The 21,605-nt window shown below is 40.9% G+C and overlaps 1 protein-coding gene across 1 annotated transcript in view; it reads left to right on the top strand.

The window, feature by feature from the left end:
• Positions 1-2,588: 2,588 nt before the first annotated feature.
• Positions 2,589-21,605, top strand: part of LOC306762935 (uncharacterized protein) — a 64,440-nt gene continuing 45,423 nt past the window's right edge. Inside the window, exon 1 of the mRNA XM_079249588.1 lies at positions 2,589-2,688. Within this exon, the coding sequence (XP_079105714.1) occupies positions 2,624-2,688 (65 nt within the window). The 5' untranslated portion in view covers positions 2,589-2,623. The remainder of the gene's footprint in view (positions 2,689-21,605) is intronic.

Here is a 21,605-nt window from a genome sequence, read left to right as displayed (position 1 = left end):
CTGTCCAGATGTTCTCCTGATGCTGCAGGTTTTCTGTCCAGATGTTCCTCTGATGCTGCAGGTTTTCTGTCCAGATGTTCCCCTGATGCTGCAGGTTTTCTGTCCAGATGTTCTCCTGATGCTGCAGGTTTTCTGTCCAGATGTTCTCCTGATGCTGCAGGTTTTCTGTCCAGATGTTCCTCTGATGCTGCAGGTTTTCTGTCCAGATGTTCCTCTGATGCTGCAGCGGCGTGGAGCTCTGCGGAGGAAACCTCGGCTTCTCCACGTCTGATCTCAGGTCCTGCTTCAGGACTCTCAGATGATGTCAACCCGACATTTCTTTGTCCTCCACCTGTCCTGCTTCCTCTTGTTTAAAAACGTTGTGCAGAGAAAATGTCCAGTTTTCCAATTTTATGTTTTTCAAAACAGATTTTTGCAGGTAAAAGAAAATAAATGATGTTTTTACTGTTGAAATGAGCTTTTTATGACGTTTATGTGTCGACACGATGCTGGTTCGTTGTTGTTAGACGTGTTTTTATGCTGGAATGATTTAGGGGTCAGTAAGTGGCTTAATAAACAAACAGAAGATGTTCAGCTACAAGATAAAGTCTGGAGAAGTTTTTGCTCCAGATGACTTTAAAAGTTTCAGGAAAGTTTTTCTGCTGGAAGGAAAATAAAGAAGAAAAATGGAAGATTGTTCAGATGAAGTGATATTTAACATGTCTGCTAAAACCACGTTTAGATGCATAAAAACCAGCTGCAGCCGCGGCATCCATCCATCCTGCTGCTGCTGGCCACGTTGAGTTGACTAAAAGATCAACGGAAGTAAACATCTCATCAGGATTTTATACATTTATACACTAAAACTTTGTTGCTTAAGTTTTGTATCTGAAATAACTTCTACACATTATAAAATGAAGAATTATTTCACTAAAAATTTATTTAAAATGTTTAAAATATTTATTACAAACTTCTCGTCTATAGCTCTTGTCTTTTATTTTGAAAAGCATCTTTAAGTTCATTAAAAGTTCCTCAGGAATAAAATCTATTATTTATAGTTTACTTTTATTTTGATAAAATATTATTTTGGTAATATCATTACTGTCCTGAATGTTTATACTCTGAATTAGGATTTTATTTTATTTTATTTTAAATTTATTTTATGAGAAACCTCAAATACAGAACATGTAAAAATAATATTTTACATATTTAAGTTAAATTCAGATACAAAAAGTTGAGAAACACGATTTCACTGCAGAAAACTTTAAGTATTTAAAATTTAAGAATTAAAGAATTAAAAAATCGGATGAGACAAATTTTCTTCCAAACAAACATCATCATCATCAGCATCATCATAATCATGGTCGGGGACATTTTATTTTTCCTGTCTTAACGGAAGTTAGTTAGTTAGTTAGTTAGTTAGTTGGGCGGCGCTCAGCTCTCCGCTCTTGATGCGTTCAGGTTCCCCTCTGAAAACAGAACTTGGAGAGCAAACTGAACTGGAATCATCTGACAAACAAAAAGCCAAATTCTTCTTATTATTTACTTATTTTATTTAGAATATAATTTATTAGATTTATTAATGAATCTGACTCAACCACAAACAGCAAGTCTTTCCTCTATAATGTATTATTAATTTTGAACCCTGAACGTAACACTTGAATCACTGCTGTTATTATTTTTACCTTTTGTCTTCTTATGCAACAAATTAAACGTTCAATTATCCAGAAAATTTCATTTTAAGGAATTAAATCAGTCAGAAAAGATTTAATTTGCTGATTAATAAAGAACTTTGTGAGAGTTTTATTACTGGTGACTTAAAAGGCTTTTTATTTTATATATCTAATAAGAGAATATGAATTTAATCCACACACATTTCTTTAAAGAAATGAATTATTTCCCTTGAGTGAGTTGAGAAAACAAGAGTTTTATCTTTATTGATAACTGTTCACGGTGTGATGTAGTTATTAATATCCAAGTGTTGAACCCTGAACATAACACTGAAGACACGGCTGTTTTCCTTTAACACCTAATCTGTTTATATTTATATAAACACACAAACTAATCAAAAGAAAAAGACAGGAATAAATTAAAATCAGCTAAATATTAAATATATTAATTACATGTGAGTAAATATAAGTTAATATACAAACATAATAAATGAGTTAGATAAATATAAATAAAATGAAAACTGAAGGGGGGGGGTCTGATTATTTTTTCTATTCAGGATTTTAATGATGTTTATTCATCTTTTTATTTTTACAAATCTCAAAATTACTCAGAAAATCTGTTTTGTTTTGGGTTTTTTTTTTTCCTGCTTTTTTATTTTTTTTTTTTTTTAGAAACCAGAACAACTAAATGTCATTTAGCTCCAGATCTGCTCACAACTTTCTGCTTGGAGCCTGAAATGTCTCTTATCATCAACAACACTTTTATTTTTGTTTGGTTTTTACATAGATAATGAGATTAAAAGGCAATAAATCCACCCAGACACATTTTCCTGAAAGAAGCTGGACTAAGTTCTGGCTGACATAAGGAAACGTCAGAGTGGAGGATTTTCCGAGCCGCCTGTGAACGCAGCACCGCCAAGCAGCGTTTCAGGACTGAGACAAATAATCCAATCAGCAGCAAACCAGCAGGACTGATGTCTTGGTTCCAGTCTCTGAGGGATGATTTCACTCTGAGGCCGTTCGAGCTCCAGCAGACACGGTGAGTTTCTTCTTCTTTGTGCTTTTTGGAGCAACTTCTCCGCACATTTGTCTGATCGGGTATCGATAGTCTGCATGTGTGTGAGGCTGATGGCTTGCAGTGGTTTGCTGCTGTCTGTGCGTGGACTGAAGTGGATTTTAATAAGTCACAGAAGCAGCTGAGACTTATTTCAGAGGATTTTTTTTTTTTAACTTAATGTGTGTTTATTTACTTTGCTAAATAAACTGCTGGGACAAAAATAAAGCTTGACAGCAAAATAATGATCTTTACTTTCAGATAAACAACTTTTCCAACACGATTAAACCCAAATAAAGTGATTGAGGTCAGTTTGTTGTGCGTTGGTTCGCACCATTTAGCTCCCGGGTGACCCGGAGGCGAGCCGGGTGGGCGGAGTTGTCATTCAAAACCAGCTGGGGCATCAGCAGGTCAGGCCCCCGCTGCTGGTAAAGGAGCGGACCTTCTCATGAACATCTGCATAAAATGCGTATTTTACATTCAAATCAATGGATTTCTTATAAACTACATTAAAGTAGACATTTTTTCTGCTTAAATCAGGGATTTAAACCTTTTTAATTTAAATACAGACTGCTAGATTTAAAAGTTTCAAGGGTTAAAGAGAAGAGTGAATTTGCAAAGCTGTCAGATCTGTAAGTTCATACCAACACACACATTCTTCATCCCAGAGTTTGTCTGTGTTTTCGCCCGGTGTTTGGCGAAGGCAGGTCAAGGACAGTCCAGATTAAACAGTTATCTTTCACGGTGTGAGAAGTGCTGTAATCCTGAACAAAGACATGAACTGATTCAGGACAAGCCGTCAGAGGAAGAAAGACTCCACTGATCCCTGATCTGCTGATGTAAAGAAGTCACACACAGCCCTGCTGGCACGAGTTTCTTCATGCTGTAAATAACAAAGCATGCACAGTTCTTCTTATCTTCCCTGATAAACGATGATGTTGCTCGAGTCATCAGGGAGAAAGGGAGTGTGTATTATCGCACTGGACGAGGATAGGTGAGCTTTAGCGCATCAGCATGGTTAATCTGACTGAGAGGCTTGATGTGTGGCTTGTTGCAGCCTTCCTGATTACATGCCTGATCAGGTCATGTGTCACAGGGTCATTGAACAAACTCCTCCAGCTTTTACCTCTGAGGACATGCTACCGCTGAGACATGATTAAAGATGTCCCTGTTACCTGGACGGTTGGTTATTCTGGCTTTCCTTGTATCCAGTCCAGCTTGAAGCAGAGCTGCCTCTTGTTATTGTTTCTCTAAAGGAAGCAACAAATGACTGAGATTCATATCAGCTAAAATAAAAGACTTGAAACGCTTCCTGTTTTATTAAAAGGACATACCACAAAGGTCAAGCGAGCACCACACAGTAAGTTTGTAACGTGTTTTTAGTGGATCTGGACGGGATAAAAACAGGAATTTATGCTGTTAGAGATGAAGTAACGGTTATTTTCTGAATAAAAAGAGAATAAAAGGTCATTTATGTTCTACGACAAAGACGGATACGAAGCATTTTTCTATCTTCTGCATCTTTTCCATCTGTTTTCGGAGCCTTGCAGTGGCATATCTACACAGAGCAAATGGAGCAGTACCACCAGGAAACTGCGGGGGCAGTGTTGAGCAGCACAGCTGACATGCAACTTGTGAAAGGAGCAAAGATGAAGAAAGGGCTGCGATCATAGACCATATATGAAAGATGGATGGATCCTTCGGCCGTTAAAACTGAAGCCTATGCGTAAGAGCATAAAACTGCAATTCCCCCTTCATCCACTAGGGGCTCCAAAACAGAGCAAATCCCCATAGACTCCCATGTTAAAAAGACCAACTTCACAGCAGAAATAAACATGTTTACAGCAGAAATAAACATGTTTACAGCAGGAATAAACATGTTTACAGCCTGGTACAAAAATCCATTTTAGGTTTAATAGGTCTCCTTCATGACACTCACAGTTGTCATGAAGGAGTGATTTTTTTTTTGGCATATTTAGGGGCGTGTCCTTTTGATTGACAGGTACCCAATCTCCCGCTTCAAGTAAGAAGAATGTAAAACAACTGCGCCTTTTAGCCGGTTAGCAACGTGACTTAACTTCAGCCCGCTTACCTCCGTTAGCTGGTTAGTTCCCGTTATCTCCGGGTTAGCTCTTAGCTACAGAAAGCTCTGAGTTCGCTCGATGTCAATCATCCACCATGACGCTCACAGCCCCCGTCTCAGCTCCACCTCTTTGCCAATATTTGTATTTTCTGGGCGAGACGACACGCATGCCCCTGCCAAGATGGCGATGGCAGGAACCGCCCACCGAGCTTCAATTCAGCTCTTCAGAAACCTACGGGTGATGTCACGGAGGCTCTGTCCATCCTTTTATAAACAGTCTATGGCTGCGACGCATTCAGTGCTCGCAAAGACCACCGCTGTCTGCTGTGCTACTTCTTTTTATCCGTTTTCCTTTTTTTACCAGTCGAAAGTTTGGATGTTTTCCTATTAAAGCAAACTGGAAAGTGTTTTTTTTATTTTATGCATTTGATCATTTTCAGACGCAAACAGACAAACATGCAGCTGGCGACGCTAAGACATCTGTAGACGATGCTACATGTTGAGTTGTGAGACTGCCCCCAGGTGGCCGCTTAATGCAACAACATGTAGATGAGCTGAGATCATAAGTAGCGCTTTTAGACACCGTTCTGGTTCTGTTCTCGAATCTCAGAATCCTGGTGTTTTCTGGTGAACTGGCTTAGCTTCTTCTTTGGTGGTTCTCCGGCAACTCCAAGGATGAACACTTGACACCACAGACATAAAATAGGTAGACGCCTCACAGACTGACGCTGCCTATTGGAGCTGACATAGCAGCGCGACCGCCATCTTGGATGCGTCCAGTGTATGGTCAAGATCAAGGTCAACTTTATTTATATAGCACATTTCCAAACAGTAACACTGCTCCCAAAGTGGTGAACAATATAAAAGAACACACACAGAAAACAGTACAGTAATACACTATTGTAACCACAAATTTAAAAATCAGTAAACAATTAAGTTAATAAAGAGTCATGGGGGATGTACAGGGAAGGAATATGCCGAAATGACAAAAATACCCACATTTTAACCCAATTTTCCTGTCGTTAGCATTTTGTTGTTAGCCAAATAAAGTTAGTTCCGATGACATAATATTAGAAATGTTAAAAATCCGACATTCTTGTTGGATATTTCTTGTCAGAAGTAATTCCACCTGATCTGCTATGAATACTACGCCAGTTACTGCAATCATACGGGTGTAGTTCCTCTCTCTGTGTTGACTCAGTTGGTTCTGGTGCTAGCGTAGAGCGAGGAGACGCGCTGGGTTACACTCCAGTAAGGTGTCTATGTATATTATGTATAAACCAGCTCCACATTTGCCTTTTTTTTTCTGTTGTTTGCTTCTCTAAAAAATATTAAAAATAGCAAAAACTTTGTTGAAACGTTGTGTTGCACAGCACTTCTGTGAACATTAGCGACCAATACGGGCAAAAAAACTAAATTGGAACTTGTCCACTGTTGATTTGATGTCACGATTTACAATGAGGAACTTTTTTGTTGTTGTTGTTAAAGCTGAAATCTGACTTTTCACGTTCTCAACCAACTGAGGTTCAGGAAACGGAACCGGTGTAGGTACCAGATCTGCTTGGGGCTCTGCGCCTACTGATGATTGGCTGGATGTTGGGTAGACAGTTGTGGTTGGTCCGAACAACTTACGGAAGTCGTTTTTCAGCAAAGTGGGATTGTAGCTTTTATTTGTGGGATACACGACAACGTTTATAAAGAAATCATCATTACTGATCGAACGGGACTGACCACAGCTGGACCACCACTTCTAAAACTCCCGAGAGGAGAAAGGCCGCCATTCGGAAGGCATCGGGAAATTACACAACTGAAAATACCAGGTTGACTTAATGTTAGCGACTCCTTTTTAGTTCATATTTGCAATATTGGAGGAAAGTCCTGCCTCAAGTGGAGGAGTTTAAATATCTCGGGTTTTGTTCACGAGTGAGGGAAGGATGGAGCGCGAGATCGACAGACGGATCGGTGCGGCGTCTGCAGTAATGCGGACTCTGTGCCGGTCTGTCGTGGTGAAGAAGGAGCTGAGCCAGAAGGCGAAGCTCTCGATTTACCAGTCGATCTACGTTCCTACCCACACCTATGGTCATGAGCTGTGGGTCATGACCGAAAGAACGAGATCTCGTATACAGGCGGCTGAAATGAGTTTCCTCCGCAGGGTGGCCGGGCTCTCCCTTAGAGATAGGGTGAGGAGCTCAGTCATCCGGGAGGAGATCAGAGTAGAGCCACCGCTCCTCCGCGTTCGAGAGGAACCAGTTGAGGTGGCTCGGGCATCTGGTCAGGATGCCTCCTGGACGCCTCCCTGGTGAGGTGTTCCAGGCACGTCCCTCTGGGAGGAGACCCCGGGGAAGACCCAGGACACGCTGGAGGGATTACATCTCTCGGCTGGCCTGGGAACACCTCGGGATCCCCCCGCAGAGTTGGCAAATGTGGCTGGGGAGAGGGAAGTCTGGGCTTCCCTGCTTAGGCTGCTGCCCCCGCGACCCGACCCCGGATAAGCGGCAGAAGATGGATGGATGGATGGATTTGTAATATTAAGTCACAATTTAAGCAGATATTTTACATAAATCCCAGATTAATGTTGTTTTTTTTGTGGCTGCATTAGATGTAAAGGTGTATCAGTAGCAGGCCAAACGCCGCTTGGTGGCGCTTGGTTTTAAGCACGTTTGCAACGTGTTGAAAAGTTGCCATGATAATAAGATCGATTCATCTTCAGATTAAAAGGAACTTTATTGATCCGGGAAAAAAATGTTTAGTTTGCCAAAAGAAAAATGTAAAAAAACAAAAATATCTACTGATAAATCAGAGACAACAAGCTTTTCATGGAGCGCCGCAGTGTGACGTCATCGGCAGGCGGAGCCCGAGCAGAACCAGAACCGGCGTGGAGCCCTGCTGGCCTCTCAGCAAACTTTGCTCGGCGCCTAAGAAGTGAACCTGAAGCTTCATGACACTGAAATCCAAAGTTGAACCTGAAGTTCCTGCACTAAGCCACTAATCCGACTGCATTACAGGCCTCTGCTCACTGTAACCCAGTCCGGTCCAACACCGTCTAAAGAGCTATTAGAGCAGGTTAACTCCACCACCGTGTGGGATGAAGTGACTGGTAATAAGTTAATATTCCCCACAGTAAGTCGTCTGGTGGTCCAGTTGGGAGTTACGGCGACACAACTTGCTGAATTATCAGTTAACTCATCATTAGGGCATCTTTGACTCTCCGTCTTCTCTGCCAAGTGTTCAGCTGTTTGCTGTTCTGCCTGCGACAACAAAAGGGTTGTTTCTGTCCGTGTTGAAGTCGTTCGAACCCGAGCTGGCAGAGATGCCGTCATGTGTCTCCTGAGCAGCCATTGGCAAGTCAGAAGTGTGACATCACCAAAGATTTAGCTTGTGATGGGGAAAGAGGCGAGAACATAGAGGTTGTGTTTTTTTTCTGTGGGTGTCTGGGTGCAGTTTTAATACCAGCAAAGAAAAGGACGGAGTTTGCTCTGGAAACGTTCCTTCTTGCACAAACATTCTGGTCGGGCTGATTGTGTGCAAACATGAACTGATTATAACAAGCGATTTGTGAGTCGTCATTGTCCTCCTTCAGCTTGTTAAACACCAACAAAAGAGGATCTGTCAGCATCCCTTCGGGACACTCCACAGTGCAGCAATGAGACGCATCGGTTGTGAACTCATTAAAAGCTTCACAATTCAGCTGAACGTTTTAAATAAACTGCTAGTGGCCCTCCTGTTGCTTTAACACACAACACATGTGATGAGATAGAAGGAGAGTTGAGTCGAAGAAAAGTGGATTGTTTTTATTGCCCCATAAACCTCAGCTGGGACCTGAAACGGAGAGGAAGAAGAGAAGTAGGCTGAGTTTCTGTCTCAGGCAAACACACACCACCCAGTCTGTCAGGCTTTCGGGCAGGAGTTTGATTACAGGGTTATTTACATTACAGCACAGAGCGACGGGGATGGAGGGAGAGAGAGAAAATATGGTTTCCAGATGTGAGGTGGAATTCAGAGAGCGGTCGAGCGACTCCCCTCCTCTTCGCTGGGATCAAGACCAGCCTCTGTGTGTTACAATGGAGAGAGTAGGACATGTATGGAAACCACAAAAGAGAGGCAAAGGACGAGGCGTTGCTCTGCAGGAGGGGATGGAAATGAGGACGAGGATGGAAGGACCAGAGAAGAGAGGGAGGGCTTCATGGTTGACCACAGATCCAAACATCTGGAGGACGTTTGGCTCAGTGGAGGATGTAGATATTCTGCCGACGACTGATCAGGTTATCGGGATAAAACTTCAGTTTTTACTGTTGAATCTGTCAAAAGAAATAAAGACTGTCCTAAATTAGAAACTCAGTTTAAGGTAAGGAAGGTACATGTAGGCAGGGCCGGATCAAAAGTGCACAGGGCCCTGGGCCCAGAGTGTTCTAGGGACCCTCTTCACCACCGCAATATTGTGAAAATTGTGAATGATACAGACTTCTAACATCTCTCAGCCAGTGGTGCCAGTAGCCACACACTACACACTGTGGTGTAACTATCTGGGTTTTATGTACATTTTGTTTAATGTCCAAAAAGCTGATGTTTGCCCTACATGAGCCCTACATGGGCCCCAAGGTGGTTGTGGACCCCAGGGCCTGTGCCCATAATGCCCATTGGATAATCCATGTAGGTGTGTACTGGGGTCGTTGAGGAGGTAAGGTATGAAAAGGAAAAATGTCATTGGGGTCGTCAGGTGTTTGACCAAAAAGCACAGAAAGTTTTTTGACTGCTGTGGCGCCAAGATGCCGATTAAGCTGCAGTTTTTGTTTGTTAAACTTAGTTCAACTTTATTTGTATCGCTCCACTTCACAACATTGCCATCTCAGGACACTTTAGACACATCAGTTTGAGCCAGTTCATAATAAACATCCTAGTTCTGAAACATCCACAGATTTAATTGAGTCTGGACTTGGATCCAATCCCCCATCCTGAGCTGCACAAGGCGACAGCGGAAAGGAAACCCCTTCAGCAGAACGACTCAGAGAGGACGGCCTGAACTGGTTGGAATGGAGACGACAGGAAAGACCAACATGCAGTTTTTATCCAGAAAGACCTGCAGAGAGACGTTAATGATGCCGATACTGTCTTGTGGTTGTACATGGAAAATGAGGAGCAGAGAGATGAAGAGGAAGTCCATCATGGACGTTCCTCAGCAATCTAATCCAACGGCAGCATAACTAAAGAATGACGAGACTCCCTAACTAAAGAGAGGTTTTAAACCTGATCTGGGGGAGTCTCCCTCCTGCACCCAATCTGGGATCTGGTTCCACGAGAGAGGAGCCTGATAGCTGATGGTTCTTCCTCCCATCGTACTCTTCGAGGCTGTTGAACATGAACTGTATATAAAAAGATGGACGCAGCTTCCGTGACGTCACCCGTAGGTTTCAGAAGAGCTGAGTTGAAGCTCGGTGGGCGGTTCCTACCATCACCATCTTGACAGGGGCATGTGCGTCGTCTCGCCCGGAAAATACAAATATGGGCAAAGAGGTGGAGCTGAGAGGGGAGCTGTGAGCTTCACAGCAGAAATAAACATGTTTACAGCAGAAATAAACATGTTTACAGCCTGGTTCAAAAATCAATTTTAGGTTTAATAGGTCAGGTTTACCTTCATGACAACTGTGGGGGGATTTCAGGCTAAATGCTAACTTGGCCACACTAGCTGTGTCGGAACGTCCACACTGTTCCCTGTATAGTGGTTCCACCCTCTTAGGGGTGTCCAATTGTCCAGAGAGGAAAAAGTAGTGGACTCAAACTTACCCACAATGCATCAATGCATAGTGGAAATGATTCAGGGTTTTTCTTGGTGGTTGTCAAACTGTTGCGTGAATTGACATCGTGTGGCAGGAGTAAGATATTACTACGAAGCTGACAGAAGCGTTGTAGCAGCATGTACGCTCATCGCTTCAGGGCCTAACCCCCAGACCTAAAACCTGGCAGCAGCTGCCAGAAAAAGACTGATTTATTGGTCTGAAGCTTTGGCCAAACTAATCAGTTTGATTTAATTTATTTCTGTGGCGATGAAGGACGTAATCTTCCTCAGTGTCTCAATGTAATTCAAAGCATTAAAATGGTAAGAAAACCTTCAACCAGTTCTGATGGCTCTCCAAACACCTTTCTATTTAATGACCAGAAGGTAAGAATTGGAAGTTTTCACCCTCCTGATCTTCTGTAGTCTCTGCGTTTCCCTCCCAGTGGGTCCCGACTCAGCTTGTTTCAGGAAATACCAACATCCCGTTTTTTTCTGTTCGAAGGGAAACTGACCGACATTCCTCTTGGCTCTGTAAACAGAAAGTCCGAAGACTGAGACATGCATATACACATATGTCCACACACGCTCGTGATGGATTCAAGACAGATGTGTCATGCTCTGGGATTCGTTTGGACGTGCCAGCGTTGGGAAAGTCATTCACACATGTATACAGAAACGTTAAGAGCTGCGTCTTCCTGTTTGGGAGGCGATAGTGAGCGTCCAGGTTCTTCATACGCAGAAGAGGGAATCGATCTCCTTCAGCAGGAGTTTTTTATTTACGCTGCTTTGGTGGGAATCGCAGAAACAACCAGATTCCATCTGCTGCTGTGGTCATCAGTAGCTTTACAGTAAAATGAAGTCACTTGTGTGTCAGACAGTGTGAGGGACAATGAGCCAGACTCTGCAAGACTGGATTTCTCCTCAGCTTTTCACAGATAACCCCCCCCCCCCCTCCACCCCCAGCTCTAAATGGCTGCCCTCATTGTCACTGATGAAGCTGTAAATTATGAGCTTAGAGGTTAATGTTTGGTAAAACATTAGAAACTTCAGTCTTTAGCTGCTCACAAGTCAGATATTTATGGAAATGTGGGGGTTCCTCTAACACAGGGGTGTCCAGTTCCAGTTTCTGAGGGCCAGAGTCCTGCAGGTTTTCCATGCATCCCTGCTCCAACACACCTGACTCCAACTAATCAGTCATTGTGCTGTTGGATCTATGTGATGGAAGCCAGGTGTGTTGGAACAGGGATACATGGAAAAACTGCAGGACCCACTTTGGGACCCTTGCACTAACAAAGAATTTTTTAACTTAAGAAAAAAAATAATACAATATGTAAATAAAAAATGTTGAATCAATTATATGAATTGAAAAATAAATGGACTGAAAATGGACAGGAATATATACATTTAAATATTGCAGAAATATAAAAGGATAAATAAGTAAAATCAAATGCTGTGGTTTTCTTTCTTTATAGGTCATAACATTGATTCCATGGTGTGTAATGGCCTTGTGGGGTGCTGAAAGCATTGCATTGATCGCTCTAATTAGGGCACAAAACGCATTGATCAGCGTTGGTTGAATGATTCCTGCATGGTTTTATTTATTAAGTCTTCTAGAATAACATGGCATGTTAAAAAAAGATTGTGAAATGGAAACAACACACTGATTAACTAACGTTTGTAACTAAAAAAACCAAACCTTCAAAACACATTTCAAGCATGTTGGATTTAAAAAACTTCATCCTGTCAAATCGTTTTGTTCTCACTAAAACTCACCATTAACCGTTATTTTTCCTCCAAACTTGACCACAAAGGATGTGCTCATGAATATAGTCATTAGCTGCCTTTCCATCACTCCTAGAATTACGAAAAAACCTAAATATGGCAATAAAAAAAACTGGGAATAGAAATACATACGGTTAGAAAAGCCTATCAAATATCACTGAAAAGTTTTCTGCTCCCATGAGGTGGTCTCCCAGATATGTTGATATAGAAATTAATTACAAAAATGTAATGGAAACGCTTTTTATTTTTTGCTTTTACACGTCGACAGATGTTACATAGGAAGTCACATGACCAGTTCTTTTGAGGTAAAGATGGTGCAGTGTGTATGAATGGAGGCAATGGAAACATTTTTTTCTAATAATTAAAGTGAAAAATATCATTTCCATCCATAATAGCAAACAAAAGCAAAATGCAGAGTTTTAATTAGAGAAATGAGTTAGACAATCCTCTGCATCAAGTGGAAAAGCCTGAAACAACGCTACATGGCAACCTGACAAAGACGCAATTCTCGTTAAATCTCGTCCGAGATCTTACGAGAACTGCAGCTATAGAAATATCGCTTTTATTTAGCGAAAAACCAACAGAAATACAGCTTGTCATTTTACATTTCACATTGTGATAATTTTTTTTCCCTTTGGGATTAATAATAAAGTATTTTTCATTATATTTCATGATTATGTAACTTTCCACATCTAGAAGTGACTTCAAATGTTTGTGTACATTTGCATGTGTGTGTTGTAACCACGACCACCTGAACTGACTCATCTCATCATACAAGCTGAAATCACATCGACTAAGTCAGAAAGAACAAGTTATACTTCTTTGTTTACTTTCTCACAATCATCCTAGAGTGTTTCCAATGGCCTGTGTGAAACACTGGTTTAACATACACAGTGTGGAGATTAGAGGTTTCCCATGCAGTGTTTTAGTTTAGTTTTTTTCTCCCATTTGCAGTGACACACCCAAGACAAATCTCTGTGATATTGCTCAATTAGACTTTTTTATTTAAAGTGGTTTTGCTTTACTGTTAACATAAATGTGTCACTACAGTGTGTGATTTAAGTCAGATAGGTCAAAACATCAAGACCCACTGTTCAGGTTTGTGTTTTACTTGGATTAATAATAATAATTTTTTTTTAAAATGGCTTAGGCCGTGTTTACACCATGTTTCCATGCAAAAATGCTCATCTTTTCCTTTGCATATCTGAAAACAGGAGAATAACTGGCTTCATGCACAGAAAACAAAGACCAGAAATGATGCAGTGCACATGCCCGGCCTCCAGGGGGCAGTAAAACTGACAACACACCAATGGGAGAATCTTATCCTCAAACACAACACAAATGTTTCATGGTAGCTGCTAGTAGTCTAGCGCATGTAACCCTTGAGTCTTCACCAAGGGGCAACTGCCGGCGGTTAGAAGTGAAGCCTTTGCTGAAGTGCCAAGAATATCAGTTCCCCCTTCATCCACTAGGGGCTCCAAGCTCATGTTTAAACATGTTTACAGCTTGGTACAAAAATCCATTTTGGTTTAATAGGTTCAGGTTTACCTTCATGACAACTGTGAGGGGAGTGAATTTTTTTCTAACTCGCCCGTTTAAAAGTAATTTAATCTCAAAGTTCTGCATATTTAGGGGCGTTTCCTTTTGATTGACAGGTACCCAATCTCCCGCTTCAAGTCAGAAGAACGTAGAACATCTGCGGTTTTTAGCCGGTTAACAACGTGACTTAGCTTTAGCCCGCTTTCCTCTTGTAGCTCTTGGCTACAGGCGGCTCGGAGTTTGCTAGATGTCCGCTATGTTGTGCTCTTTGCTGATTGAACAAGATCTTAGTGTGCTAGTTAAAGATTATGTCCAAGACGTCACGGGCACCTGAAGATTCCGATTCTAGTTAACACCAGAAGGACTCGGCTTGATTTGAAAGAAAATTTCATTCTGGAGGCTGTTCTTTGTGGTTTTATCCACCCAAAACTCTGTAACCATGTAAACAAGAGGCCAGAACGCAACAAAACATGTCTGTGCTGCTGTCTCAGTGTTGTGGTGTAGACAGACCTTCGTCATTTTCCTGAAATCCCTGCTGTAGATGAAAAGATGAGAAGAGCGACGGATTCAGGGTGGGAAACCCCAGGAGTCGGGTTCCTGGTATTAATCTGCAGCACAGCCAATGCATCACCAAATGTATTGGTGGAAGCACTGATTAACTCTACTCTGCTCCTTCATGATATTTTACTGGCAGCGTCATGTGGTAGACTCAATGCCGTTTGTTTGTGTGTGTTTGAGAGAAGAAAATTCTCAACCCTTGCTGATCTCCGTTACTGTGTTTGTGCATTCTGCTTTTGAAATGGAGCTGCTGAGCTCTGGAACCGATACAGCCTGTCTCTCTTTGTTTACATTGACACACAACCGCGCAAGCTCACACACACACATTTTACTGACTTTGACAGCTTCAACTTGTCTGAAATGAAATCTGAATCACACAGATGGCATTCAGTTTGGGCTTGTTGAGGTTGAGAAATTCATTCCACCACCACCATTCTTCTGCGAACAGTGTGATGATTTGTGTTTTTCCAGTTAATGCAACCACTTTTCACACAGTCGCCTCTGAACTGAGATAACAATTTCTGTGACAATGTAAAAGGATAATGTCACGTAAGGTGATGATTCATCATTTCCAGTAAATAACTTTTTACTTTCACTTGAATTCTGACAAATCCTTGGAGTAATGAAACAAGGTAAAAAATGTCCCCTGAAATAAAAACTCTTATCTGTAATGATCTCATTGTGATAGTTTTAGAAAAAATACCACTTAGCTAAAATTGATTCCTTCTCTCGATTGTGTGGGTCTGAGAGGATTTAGCAGCGGGGTATCTCCAGATCAACCCTTATGTCAGCTCACAGCCACTCACACATATTGTACACTTTCTGAGCTGTAGTGGTTGCAAGCGGTTAATCTCCCTGCTAATAATGATTAGCTGAGAGAGGCTGTTGAACGACTGCTAGACCCTCCACTGAGAAGGACAAAATGAAAACATAAGGCTGCATTTCATTTGATTAATTTTTTATGAAAGTTTTAACTTTATTGTATTTTTAGCTGAGAAGATTGATCATTTTGGTAGAGAAATATAATATTTTTACTTTAAAACAAAGAAAAGTTAACTGATATTGTCAGTAAACAACAAAAGGGGATAAAATTAAAGAATCTAAGGATGGTGATGGACAGAACTGAGATATGAGTTAGGCAAGTTAGCCTGGTTAGAATGCTAACCAGCTAGCATGACTAATATCCTTGTTTATTCAGGCTAGCGCATAACTATGGTGCTAACAAGGTAGCATGATCCTTTACCCTTGTGTTGTCATACTAACATGTTACCATCAAACTAACCAGCTAGCATGATACTTTACAATTCTCTAGTCAAGCTAGCAAGTCAGCATTGTTTGTACACTAACCAGCTAGCATGACTTGTACCCGTGTTTATTCATGCTAGCATGTTATCATAGTGCTAACCTGCTAACACAACATTTTACCACTGGTTTGTTGGGCTGGCATGTTTACCATGGGGCTAACCAGGTAGCATGACTTTACTCTTGTGTAGTAATGCTAACATGTTAGCAAGATTTGTATACTAACCAGCCTGAATGACCTGAATGACCTGCTCTCTCATTAATAAGTGAGTGATGTGAGGTTTACTCAAGCGGAAACCTTGGGTGGTTAAAAGTGAAGCCTATGCGGAAGTGCATAAAACTGCAGTTCCCCCTTCATCCACTAGGGGCTGCAAAACAGAGCGAATCCCCATAGACTCCAATGTTAAAAAGACCAACTTCACAGCAGAAATAAATATGTTTACAGCAGGAATAAACATGTTTACAGCCTGGTTCAAAAATTCATTTTAGGTTTAATAGGTCAGGTTTACCTTCATGACAACTGTGGGGGAGTGAATTTTTTTGTAACTCGCCCGTTCAAAAGTAATTTAATCTCAAAATTTGGCATATTTAGGGGCGTGTCCTTTTGATTGACAGGTACCCAATCTCCCGCTTCATGTCAGAAGAACGTAGAACAACCGCGGTTTTTAGCCAGTTAACAACATGACTTAGCTTTAGCCCGCTTACCTCCGTTAACTGGTTAGCTCCTGTTATCTCCGGGTTAGCTCGGTTAGCTCTTAGCTACAGGCAGCTCAGAGTTCGCTCGATGTCAATCATCCACCATGACGCTTGCAGCCCCCCTCTCAGCTCCACCTCTTTGCCCATATTTGTATTTTCCGGGCGAGACGACACACATGCCCCTGCCAAGATGGTGATGGTAGGAACCGCCCACCGAGCTTCAATTCAGCTCTTCAGAAACCTACGGGTGACGTCACGGAGGCTCCGCCCATCTTTTTATAGACGGTCTATGGCAAATCCTCATAGACTCCCATGTTAAAAACTTCACAGCAGAAATAAACATGTTTACAGCCTGCTACAAAAAAATCTGTTTTAGGTTTAATAAGGCAGGTTTACCTTCATGACAACTGTGGAGTGAATTTTATTCTAACTTTGCTGTTTAGAAGTAATTTCATCTCAAAATTCAGCAAAATTAGGGGTGTGTCCTATGGAGCTCGCTTACCTCTGTTTTCTGGTTATCTCCTGTTAGCTCCGGGCTAGCTCTTAGCAATGAGGCAGGTCGGCGTTTGCCAGCAGTCAGTCATCCAGTCAATCATTATAAGTATACAAGAACAAGAATAAACATCAGATAAGGCCCAGACATCTGGATAATAAACATTCATGTTCATTAACTGCTCTCTTGTTAAGAAGTGAGTGATGTGAGGTTTACTACATGCTAATGAAACCTGACAAAACAATAATAATGACCATAATCACAATAAAAGTCACGCAAACAGATTTGGTATCTGAATATATTGGTGTCTGTATCTCTCTTATATTTTAATTTCAGATATCTAAATGAATCAGAAACCCAAATGACCGTATTGGTACGTTACTATGGTGCTAAGCAGGTAGCATGACTCCTTACTTTTGGCCATTTGACATTATCAATTGAGCTTGGAATGTACTTTTACTCATGCTAATGTAGAATTGACGAGTTTGATATGGAAGTAAAAAGGTGTGTGGATGGAAGGATTCAAGTACACGCCTGCATTTGGAATGGCAACATACTGGATGACGTCAAAGCCGTTGCTGATAACTTTAAAATATGAAATGTCACAACACAAATAAACATGAGAGAGGAGAGTGGAGGATAAAGCTGAGGGGGGAGTATCTTGTTCACACATGCTTCATCCCTCCCTCACTCCTCCCTCTTTATCTTCCTCCTCGTCTCCTCTGCAGCATTACCGGTTGTGGTGACTGGGAAGAGAGGAGCGAGGCGAGAAGCAGTCAGTCATTCAGTCCATTGTTTATTTTTACCACCGTATTGTGACACTGTAAGGATCTGAACTTCTTTTAATAGAAACTTTTGGTCAGGAAAAGACATTTTCCTGTTTTTGACAAGATCCAGTTTCAAAGGAATCTGTCTTTTTTTCTCTAAATCACCAGCTATATTTTTGTGCTTCTCTACAGTATTTTTCAGATATAATTCCAGTTAGACTTCTGCTCTGCGCGTACATGAAGACCTAAAGACTTGTAAGTAATTGGACTTTAGTGGATCTGAAAACAAGAAGAGCCTCAGAAGATGGTCTGACTTGGACTAACAGGCGATCTTAGAGTTGCATCTCTGCTGCAAAGACTGAGACCTCATCAATTTATATGAGAACTGAGGAGAAAACCAGAAGCAGCTGGCTTTGAGGATTCCCAATTCCCAAACCAGAGGATTATATAGCAACAGATCAAATCTTCCGTTTGTTGGGAGGAAAAGTTTGGAAGTTCATTGTCACGTCATGGCGGGGATGTATGGATGCTTTAAGGGCCGCAAGTAAGTTCCAGACATATCAACATTTTGACCTCACACCTTCCAGAATGACTGATTTAAGTTTCTGCACTTATAACAGCAGAATCTGAGGCTGCACAAGAGGATGTGGGTTTTACTCTGTTCTTTCAAGCGGCTTGTTATTTTCAGCACAAAGTAGAGACCACTGACGACTAGTTGTGGGCAGCAGGAGTCTGATCTGGAATGGGAGCACACAGAAGCAGTGGCTTTTAGCTGGTTCTAACAGTTAGCCGTGACTCAGAGCTGATTCAACAGACTGATCAATTGGGAGTGAATGATTAGTCAGAGAATTCCCAAGGTAATCGCTTGTTTCTTGTTTCATGAAGTGGAATCGGACGGGAATTCCTGTAAACTTGTCTGGCACAGACTCAAATCATGTTGCTCAATTGTTTTACATCAGGAAATAGTCAGACATTTAATATACAGTGCGTGTGTGTGTGTGTGTGTGTGTGTGTGTGTGTGTGTGTGTGTGTGTGTGTGTGTGTGTGTGTTCATCCTGATGGATGTTCTCAGTGATTTTCAATGCTTTTAATTGGCTAAATTTAGAACTCTGGGCTTGGCAGTGTGTTTGAACCACATAATGAGTGCCTTGAGTTTTACTACAGTGAAGTATCTCTCTGCTTTTTATATATATAATATATATATATATATATATATATATATATATATATATATATATATACATATATATATATATATATATATATATATATATCCGAGCTGCGTAGATGTGGTGTTGGTCACACTGATACCCTCTTCCACAGTCTTTGTCTTCGTCCTTTTCGTCTCATGATAGGCCAACAATACATGCTTTTACAGCCACTCAGCAGAGTTGACTAAGACAAACATTTATTTATCTGATAGAGGGAAAGTGAGAGATGTGCTGCATGATTGCCGTCCACAGATTTAAGAAAAGAAACACAACCAAATCAGAGTTTACCAAAGGCTAGATTAAGTTAATTTATTTCTTATTCCAGTTTGCAAAATATGGGCTAATACTGCCTCTAAGGCTAATTCGGGTTCGTGGCTAATTGGCTGAGCTCATAAGAAAACAGGGGTTTTTTAAGTTGTTGTTTTTCCCTTCTTTAGTCCCAAAAGCAGAAAAAATAAGTCACATCTTTTTGAATACACACAGACATTGTTAATGTAGATTAAATTAAATTAGTTCTAATAGAGGTTAGCCAGCAGGAACAAACGTTTCCTCACTAAAACCAGCGCTGTTAGCATCAAGTTGACGGCAGGACAACTGTTTTATATCGCGGCGTACTACGTAACACAAGGTCTGTTCATATTCTACATAAATAAAGAAATTCATTCTCTATCAGGGCCGTGACAAATGAAATGCTGCAGTTCTAGCTGCTTGTTTTCGACATCAGAGCAGAAGTTTTTCCATCATGTGGTGTTTGGTAACTGTTGTGTTACTGGTCAGAAATTTGAAGTAGGCTGAGTTTTTATGGGACATCTGACCAAAACGGTGACAAACGATGATAATCTATACCAGTGGTTCCCAACCTTGGGTCCTCTGACCCTGAGGGGGGTCCCACAAAGAGCACAGGAGGTCCTAGAGGCTTTGACTGTTGTGGTTTCAGTGAAGGCCAGGTCCACACAGATGAGTTGAGGTGTGTTCACTTACATTTTTATTATTTGGGTGTTTCTGTCACACGGAAAAACCCAGACTTTAGAAGATTTCTTTAAAGAAACATGTCTGAAATGCCGCAAATGATTGTTCTTTTTCTTACAAAGGAAAAATAGATAATTAGCTTAATTTTGGTTTTATCAGAGGAAAGGAGTCAACAGCTCATGAAAGCATAAAACTAAGGATGGCTTCAACACAGGGGGTCCATAGTTTTAGTTACATGAAGGGGGTCCTCAGTGAAAATCTAGTAGGAACCGCAGACATACACAACACAAGGAAGGCATTTAGAGACTAACTTTGTTGTTGCCATCTTAAAACAAATGAAGAAATTTCTTTGTTCTTGCAGAATATGTTCAGGTTTCCAGTGGTGTCCACTTTCACAACAGCACAACCTTATTTTGACATTTTTCTCAATAAAGTTTCTCCCTTTAAAAAGAGCTATTTCAGAATCCATCATGCTTCCTGTCTCTTCTCTGAGCTCTCTTTAGGCAGTAAAAGTCAGTCTGATCTTAATCCTTGTCTTATCTCTCTCTCTTCCTCTCTCACTCTGATAATGTATTCTTGTGTTTTTTTTGATGAATCAGCTACACATTGACAACAACCAGCATGTTGAAATCCATTTTCTGGCATGTGATTTGAAACTCAGCTGTAACGTGATGCTCCATGTTGAAACAAAAATGTACAAACTGTTGTTTCTCATCCTCAGGAGGCTGCAGGGAAACAACAGCTCTAAGGATACATAATAAATGTCATAATGAATCAGAAACTCATATTTTTAACACCATAAAGTTACACAGTGTTACTGTAGGCAATGTGCGTACGCCACGAGAACAGAGAAATTTGTTCTCTTAACATTACAGATGGGTGTTATTTTATCTTGTAGCTCTGCTTGGAGTTCCAGCAGGTTGTTCTTGACACATCTGGGAAGGACTTTTTCTCATAACGTATCTGATAATTGTTGTTATTGGTTAGAAATTTGACGTAGACAAGGTTGATTCAGAAAAAGAGGAAAAAAAGTGATCATTTTCTGTTTTCTGCAGACAAACAAGTGGATAGATTAGAAGAACAGAAGTATGCAAATGCATCTACACGCAGTGAGGTGTGTCGAACAAAGTTTCTCATTAAGGACGAAATGTCATGACCAAAATGAATATCTCTTCCTAAACACCTTGAAATAACCAAACTTGCATATTCTAGCAGAGTGTGCAGGCATTTAAATAGTGTCTGCTTTATATTTATGTGAATAAATGTCTAAAAAAGGTTTTTTAAAAAGAAGTTGGCTAGATCTGCTGCTCCTGTGCAGAAGCTAGTTTCACCTCTCAGGCCAAACAATGCACAGTGATGTATGTTTGCACGTACATAAACTACCTCAACCTGTCAGATACTTGGTAAACACTAGGCTGATATTTTTATATTTATATTGGTCTTATTTTCAATTATTTTAATAACTTAATTATTCTTTACTTTTGTACTGAGTTACTGGAGCTACCAAAGTCAAAACCTTTTTTTTTTCTACTTCTGGGGTAAATATTTTTACTTTTGGAGTTGTTTTACAAACTAATTAGTTCCACTGATCAGGAAATACTTTTGCGTGTGGATGACTGGTGCAAATGCAAAGAAATATCAGCAGTTTTCATGCGCCTTGTACAATAAATTTTCTTTGTTATCTAAAACTGACACGCTGCCCATAAAAAGGGCGATGTCTGGGTGAAGA

This window comes from Telmatherina bonti, assembly GCF_933228915.1.
Source record: "Telmatherina bonti genome assembly, chromosome: 12".
In the NCBI taxonomy this organism is placed as follows: Eukaryota; Metazoa; Chordata; class Actinopteri; order Atheriniformes; family Telmatherinidae; genus Telmatherina; species Telmatherina bonti.
This window is presented reverse-complemented; position numbering and strand designations above follow the sequence as displayed.